Here is an 8,373-nt window from a genome sequence, read left to right as displayed (position 1 = left end):
CTTCACTAATCGGATGATCAGCTACTGGTGTAGTGAAACTGTCGCCTATTTGAGAGAGCACACAACGTATGTTAATTAATTTCAAAATTCATAAGACCAGCGGGCTAGCGAACATGTTGCTGTGATTCAGGAGAATTAGTAATTAATCTATTGATAAGTGCATATGACCCCCATATACACACTAACATGTATATATGAGTATGTATACATCTAATGCAGTACATACTGGGATATGTAATGGGGATATAAGATTAAAAAATACTACAAGTATTATATTGAGTGAGAGAAGTATATCTAGAGTCAGAGACAGAGATAATAAAAAGTAATTAGATAGAAGGATACTTATCTGAATGAGTGTGCTTTTGTGTTCGAGCATGAGAGAGAGAGAGAGAGAGAGAGAGAGAGAGAGAGAGAGAGAGAGAGAGAGATGGTCTGAGAGAAAGAAGGGAGTTCGTGGAAACTATTACAGACGAAGGTCATATGAATCCCAGTATGCAAATAAAACTCCAAACAACCCTACAATCAAATTGCTCTTCAATCTATTTTGCATATGGTAAGCTTATTTACTCCCCTTACTGGTGTTCCTAAAATATATCTTGCATTTAATAAACGTTTTTTTGATTTACTTATTGTTTATGATTGACTAATGCTAGCGACCCATCAACGGTGATGGCTAAATACTTAGGTGAAATACTTAGGTAGAAACGTACAGATTCATCACTTCCCACCCCTCCCCTTTTCTAAATACAACCCCTCTCACCAGGGTATGACTGCCCATAAGCGTGATAGGATAGAAATGTGTATATGTATTTATTTATATTTATATATTTATATATATATATGTATATATATATATATATATATAGAGAGAGAGAGAGAGAGAGAGAGAGAGAGAGAGAGAGAGAGCTAGACACTCTCTCATTATTATATAGCGGGGATATTCGAGGTAGACCTCTAAATGTATATCATAAAAAAACAGCAGCAGAAGAGTTAATCGTTGCAGCTTTTATTTATATTCTCCACACAGTTTGTCAGTTTTTAAGTTGGTTCAAATTGGTTCAATGAACAAATTTAAGAACATACTCCTGACAGGTTGGTTTTTGTTACTGAAAGAGATCTGCATCTAGATATTAAAAAATCTCTCTCTCTCTCTCTCTCTCTCTCTCTCTCTCTCTCTATATATATATATATATATATATATATATATATATATATGTATATATATATATATATATATATGTATGTATATATGTATATATATATATATATATATATATATATAATATATATAATATATATATATATATATATATATATATTATGAAAGATATCAAAAAAAAATTTTCTCTTTATAATTGTGTATATATGTTGCCTATATAAATATCATCATCATCATTCTTAACTAGTCCCCTGCAAAACAAAAGCCTCAGTCATGTCCTTCCAATTTTTTTTTTTCTTTTTTATTAATGCTGCTTTTGGCCTTAGGAATTCACAATCCTCTTCTCTTTAAAGAATTATTTCCTTGTTCAGCTTTGATTGTTAACGTTTATACTTTACTTTGAATCAGAATTCGACTGCAGTAGTATAAAATATTTTCGTTTTACTGATTTAATAGTGTTGTTTATACAAGCAGATATTTGGGCTATCGCTTTATCTTTAGATATTATTATTGAATTCTTTTCGCTTTTTCAATGTTTACATTTTGAAAAGATTGATTTTACCGGTATATTCCATTTAGTAGTAGTTTATTTTACTCCTTTTGAGAATTTGTACAGTTATGATAATAATGATACTAATAATAATAACTAGAGGGGCACTCAGTCGAGCGCAGACCTCCGCCGTGGTACCTTATTTCTCGACCTTTTGCTCAACATTCACCTTGACCTTTGGCCTCAACATGTATTAATTGGCGTGGATTTTCATACACTTAAATATGAACAAAGTTTAAAGTCTCTGTGACAACGATGTCCAAACTTATGGCTGATTACATGATATGGACGTTTTGCTCGTCCGTGATCTTAACCTTTGACCTTGTCCATTCAAAATTTAATCGTTCCCAGATTTTTACATAACAGTTAATCCCTGCAAGTATCATTACTCTACGATTAAAATTGTGGCCAGGAAGGTGTTCGCTAACAAACACACACACAAACAAACACAAACACATAAAAAGGTGGTAAAATATAACCTCCTCCCAATTTCATTGGCGGAGGTAATAATTAGTTGTAAATCCCAGAAGTGCATAAACCAGATGGCTCTGTCACTCACTATCCAATGGAAAAAGCACTATCTTTGTCTGATGTATTTGACAGAAAGCAGATTATTGGGAAACTCGTCTTTCTTGTTTCTTCTGAAGATAAACTAACCAGTTTAGCTTTTCGGTGCCAGGAAATTTAAATACTTCTACTGAACCTTGACTCTTATGGTAGTGGACACACGGATGATATTTTTTTTTGTTTTTTACGAAGTCATCTGATTTCTAAGCTCCTACGCTGTCTGTTATTTTCGCATGTTAGCATGAAGAGGAGTTTTTGCACTTGAATTGTTAATGTTAGGCTACTTCATTTGGGTAAATATGATCGAGGTTGTTTTAGTCCTGCAGATTACTGCCCAGTTTCCATAACTCCCACTTTATCTGAAGATTTTTTACGTCTTTTGTTAAAACTGTCCAGCAGATAGTTTTCACAATAACATGAAAAATGCATTTACGTTTCTTCATTTATTATTTTGTGTCGCCACGGTTTTTAAATCACTTCGTGACTCTTCTTCAGGACTGCATTGAGTAGTGGAATTACCCTTTAGTATAAAGGGCTTGGTGATGGAATTTCTTTATGCAAAAATATTTGGAAACTCCGAATATCAAAGTGTAATTCCATCCCTAATGGTAGTCCTGAAGAATGATCCCGAGGTTAATCAAAACACGTGTCGACAACAAATGATAAATAAGAGAAACGTAAATGTATTATTCATGTTATCCTGAAAACTATCTGGATGGCAATTTGCCCGGAGAGAAACTATCTTCCATTTTTGGACACTACTAAGACGTTTATTCATTTTAAACGTGGAGTCACATGCCCAAGTCTTGGTGCCATTCAAATATCGAAGATAGTTTCTCTACGAACGGACTATCCTTCAAATGGTTTTCAGAATATTATGAAAAATTAATTTAAGTTTCTCCATTTATCATTTAGTGTCGAAACGGGTTTCGATTCACTTCGTGAAGCTTCTACATGACTACATTTATTGATAGAATTACTCTTGAATGTCACATGTAACAAAGTACACTGTATAGAGGATTGATATCTATAATTGAGCTTATGATTAGCGAACAACGTATTCGCTGTGGACATGAATATATTTTGGTTAATTTTTTTTTTTTTTTTTTTTTTTATAATTCTAGGGCAGAGTTCCAACTCTTTGCTTTTAAAACATTGGGATCTGCTCTGTATATTCTTTTAATACATATAATTACCATAACTTAGAGCCTAGAATCAGAGGAAAAATAGTATTATTGGAATTATGAATTTATGATGGATTAATTGAAAAAAAAACTACCATGAAAGTGCGTTTTAATAATCACACACTATAAATTTGAATAGAATCGAACTGTTTCTACTTCTTGTCTAAAGATGGCAGCACACGTCCCTTGTTCCATTCATGTGAATGATTCTATCCAATTGTAAAAAGGTGATAGATGGATACTCATCTAAAAATATGTGGGGCAGGTATAAATCATATTCAGTTCCAATTGGGTAGGTTATTTTTTGGCTATTAACATACCAAAATGACGCCATGGAAGGTCCCAGAATGCAAGGATTAAAGAGCTCTACATATTGTTTATTTTCATGGCCAATAGATGGCCTTAGCAGTAGCGTACCAAATTGCTAATTATCTCCATCATCCACTCATTATAATTTTCATTACTCCATTTCTGTTGCTATTCGGACACAAAATTGATATGAAACAAGACGCTCGGGAATTTGATGTTCCTTGTTGTCTGGCCACAACCATATCCTAGGAAATTACAAATTTCACAATAAATATCACATAAATATTTCCTCAAGAAACAATCGTTAGTTCAATTACATTTGGGGGTCGGGGCGGGGGTCGCCAGATAGTGCCACATGTACTGAAATTGGTGAGAAAATCAAGTAATTACAGTTATTTGATCTAATTTTCGATTACCTTTTTTATGAAACCAAAAGATAATTAGTATGTTTCATGCTATGACGAGCATTGTTAGTGAAAAATACGTAGAATTGTTACATTGTTACATTCCGAAAGGCATAATAACGCAGACGTCCCTCTAACTCCCTCCCTTACTTCGAAAAGAGTTTTACTTTACCGCCAATAGATGGCATCGAGGGCACCTCGTCCAAACTAATATAGTGTGGTCTATCATTTGACGAACACGTGTGTCAAACAATTGTGGTAGGAAGGCAGAGGCTAGAGAATTGATAGTTGGTAAAAATTGTCCAACTATCGTTTCCTTATTAGGAATGAATATTCTTTTCCAGAAAATGCTGTGATTTTTTTTCATATACTATCGGAAGCAACCTGAGTTTACTTATAAAAGTGTTTATTATTTCCTTTCTTCACCAGAACACATAGATGTTAAGTCATGCAACATTACAATTGACCAAAGTAACAATCATGGGCATAGTTAACGTTGCTGGATCGAGTTTGGGACAGCGTTGCCAAATGTAATTTCCTTAATGGAGAATATCATTATTCATTACAGATTCAAATCGTTTAAGGAGTAATTGTTATATGCCAGAATATGCATGACTAAAGGTGTAATTTGATGTTATTATAATCAGCGTAATCAACCTAGATAAGTCGAACAATGAAGAAGAATATGGTCACATTTCTGTGTCTTCGCCACCACCTGACAGAGTTGCGTCATCCACCTGCGAATTTGTGTTTGTTAACAAGGGCGTTCGAGAATGTAAATTAGTTATGAAATAAACCTTATCACCATTTCCTTAGGAAATGTATGTATGTCAGTAAAGCTGTTTCTTGTTTCAATATATTTTATTATCTTTTTATTCAAAAAGTTGAATTACAGTTTTACAATCACGATTCTTACAGTATGGTTACAGTATACATTAGCATTCTTACAAAAACATAAACATAAATACCCAACAATCAGTACAGTGGCGTTATTATAATCCCTTTTTTTTCTTTTTGTCCTATAGTTAAAACAGAACATTAACGTATCTAAAAAAATTAAGTATATATATATATATATATATATATATATATATATTTGTATGTAAATAAATAAATATTACCTAAACTACAACCCTAGTTAGAAAAGCAGGATGCTATAAACATAAGGGCTTCAAACGGGAAAAATAGCCCAGTGAGGAAAGGAAATACAGAAATAGGTAAACTTTAAAAGAAGTAATGAACAATTGAAATCAATATTTTGAGACTTATGTTAGCCTATTCAACATAAAAACATTTACTGTAAGTTTGAACTTCTGAAGTTCAACCAACTCAACTACCCGATTTAGTAAATCATTCCACAAATTGGTAATTTTTTAATTCTATGGAAAGGTTAACAAAGATGATAGGTTGTTGGTTGTCAAGAGAGGTTAATCGAGATATTTTTTTCAAAGTATTAAAAAGGATTTTCAAATAAATTATAAATACTCTGTGATCGATAGAAATGGGAATAAAGGTCAGGCTGGTCTAAACAGTCAAATATTTATGCTTATTTCGATCGGTTGTAAGATTGAGTCCTTGACCGGGCAGAAATATTCATCACAAGAAATTTCCCTAAACGTTCAAAATCCGAAGGCAGAGGGAATTCCATATTAAGGTATATTTGTAAATTATTTGAAAAGTTTATATATACATATATACACACACACACACACACACACATATATATATATATATATATATATATATATATATATATATATATATATATATATATATATATACACACACACACGAGTATATACTGTATATTGAATATGTATAACTAATACTCGTGATTTTAATTCATATAAATATGAACCTCAATGGCATTTGATATCAAATTCTACCCTTGGGAATATATATCGACTAGAAATTCATCAATGATAGATGCTTCTGGCTGGGTAAGGATTCAATCCTATGCCCCGAGCCGAAAGAATGCTTGCATGGACGACTTTACCAATTGAGTTATCAAGAGAGATATAAACTCATTTCACTTCCACTGTACATACACCTATTGAATTCCGGAATCTATTCTTAGACTTGAAATCAACCTATCAGACACCCCATCGTTAGAGCCTTTTTAAACTTTTGTCACCCCCCCCCCCCCACCCGCCCCCACACACCAGAAAAATGCTCCTACGCTCTCTAATAAAGGCTCTAGCCGAGGAAATTTTGATACAAAAACATATGGAAATTCCGAAATTAATTAACACCAAGATCATCTTTTACATACATGAATGATTTTTCATCTTTCTATTTCTAAAGTTTTCACTTATGAATTTTCATTGATTAATTTCGGAGTTTCCATATATTTTTGTACAAATATTTCCACCACCAAAGCCATTTATATTAAAACGTAATTCCATCATTAAAAATAATTCTGAAGAAGCTTCACGAAATGAATCGAAACACATGTCGACACCAAATAATAAATGGAGAAAATTAATTGCATTTTCCATGTTATTCTGAAAGCTACTTGGAGGACAATCCGTCCGGAGAGAAACTATCTTCTATCTTCGAATGCTATCAAGACATTGTCTATTCATTTTACACAGAAGAGTAACATGCCCAAGTGTACCATATATATATATATATATATATATATATATATATATATATATATATATATACAGTATATATATATATATATATATATGTATGTATATATATATACATATGTATTTATGTACTTATATATATACATATGTATATATATATATATATTTATATGTATACATATATATACACATATATATATATGCATATATATATATAATATATATATATATATATATATATATATATATACATATACATATATATATATGTATATATATATATATATATATATATATATATATATATTTATATATATTTATACATATACAGTATATATATATATATATATATATATATATATATATATATATATATATATATATATATATATATATATGCGTGTTTGTTTATATATATATGTATATATATACAGTACATATATATGTATATATATATATATATAGAGAGAGAGAGAGAGAGAGAGAGAGAGAGAGAGAGAGAGAGAGAGAGACTTGAACGTGAAATTGTCATCAGCAAGGGTCCATACAACCAAGATATCAGAAACAGGGTGTGGTTATTGACTGCGTGACTTCAGGTCCACAAGGTCACAGTTTGTTAGGCGATTTGCTTCTTATATAAAGGCAAGCACTCGCCTTAAAGCATCAAGCAGCTTTAGGCGTTTGCACAGTCAGGTCAACTACGAGAAACCATCCACACCATGAGATCTTTCATTATCAGTAAGGATTCACTCTCTCTGGAGATTATCATTATTTTTTTTTTTTGTTGGAAAATCTTAGGACTGTTTTTCATATTTCAATAACGCAGAGTATTATCCACGTTTTCATCTTTCTTAACAAGTTATGCGTTATCCCTGACCTCTGTGATGTTGAGTCCTGTGTTCATAAGTTTAAAAGTGGCTGTGTCATAAACTTAGACATTCTAACTGATGTTGCAGTTTTTCCATGTCTAATTTTTTTTTAGGTTCTATTAACATCTATTATTGTATCTTCTTTTTCATCTTTTTTATCAAATCTGGAAATTAAGTGGGGAATCTTACTTCGCAAGTTAATAATCTTCGAGTAATACCAGTAATAATAACATTCCCAACAACTGCAGTAATTAATATCATCATCATGATTAGTGTTATTATTCCTGCTGTTGATGCCATTGACGCCCTTGGCATAATCTCCTTTTCCCCAACAGTCTTCGTCCTGATGGGCGTAGCAGCTGCCTTGAAGGGCCTCCGCCAACGAAGGGATTCGTCGGCTATTTTCTACGACCTCCCCTCCAACGCCTCCCTCGTCTCGGGCGGCATCCAGACAGGCTTTGATTGTGCCAACCTGCCCTACGGATACTACGCTGACGAAGCCAACAATTGCGCTGTCTTCCACGTGTGTCTTCCTTACATCGACCACAACCTCTACATCGTCCGCCATTTCTCTTTCTTCTGCGGTGAAGGAACGGTCTTCGACCAAAAGAACCTCGTCTGCGCTTACCCGGAATTCGCAACTCCCTGCTCCGAAGCTGCTTCCTACAGGAGTTCTAACGGATACTTCGGTCTCGAGGACGTGAACTTCCTGGAGAAGTAAATTTGAATATTCA

The 8,373-nt window shown here is 32.8% G+C and overlaps 2 protein-coding genes across 2 annotated transcripts in view; both read left to right on the top strand.

Annotated features, from left to right (window-relative positions):
* Positions 1-7,466: 7,466 nt before the first annotated feature.
* The window catches only part of LOC137651992 (U-scoloptoxin(01)-Cw1a-like), a 5,123-nt gene continuing 4,216 nt past the window's right edge, over positions 7,467-8,373 (top strand). The window contains exon 1 of the mRNA XM_068385200.1: positions 7,467-7,508. Coding sequence (XP_068241301.1) covers positions 7,490-7,508 — 19 coding nt within the window. The 5' untranslated portion in view covers positions 7,467-7,489. The remainder of the gene's footprint in view (positions 7,509-8,373) is intronic.
* Positions 7,905-8,373, top strand: part of LOC137652163 (U-scoloptoxin(01)-Cw1a-like) — a 528-nt gene continuing 59 nt past the window's right edge. The window contains exon 1 of the mRNA XM_068385370.1: positions 7,905-8,373. This exon is cut by the window's right edge and continues 59 nt beyond it. Coding sequence (XP_068241471.1) covers positions 7,905-8,360 — 456 coding nt within the window. The 3' untranslated portion in view covers positions 8,361-8,373.

Source organism: Palaemon carinicauda, chromosome 13, assembly GCF_036898095.1.
Source record: "Palaemon carinicauda isolate YSFRI2023 chromosome 13, ASM3689809v2, whole genome shotgun sequence".
NCBI lineage: Eukaryota > Metazoa > Arthropoda > Malacostraca > Decapoda > Palaemonidae > Palaemon > Palaemon carinicauda.
The sequence above is the reverse complement of the archived record's forward strand: the minus strand, read 5'-3'. Positions and strand labels throughout refer to the sequence as shown.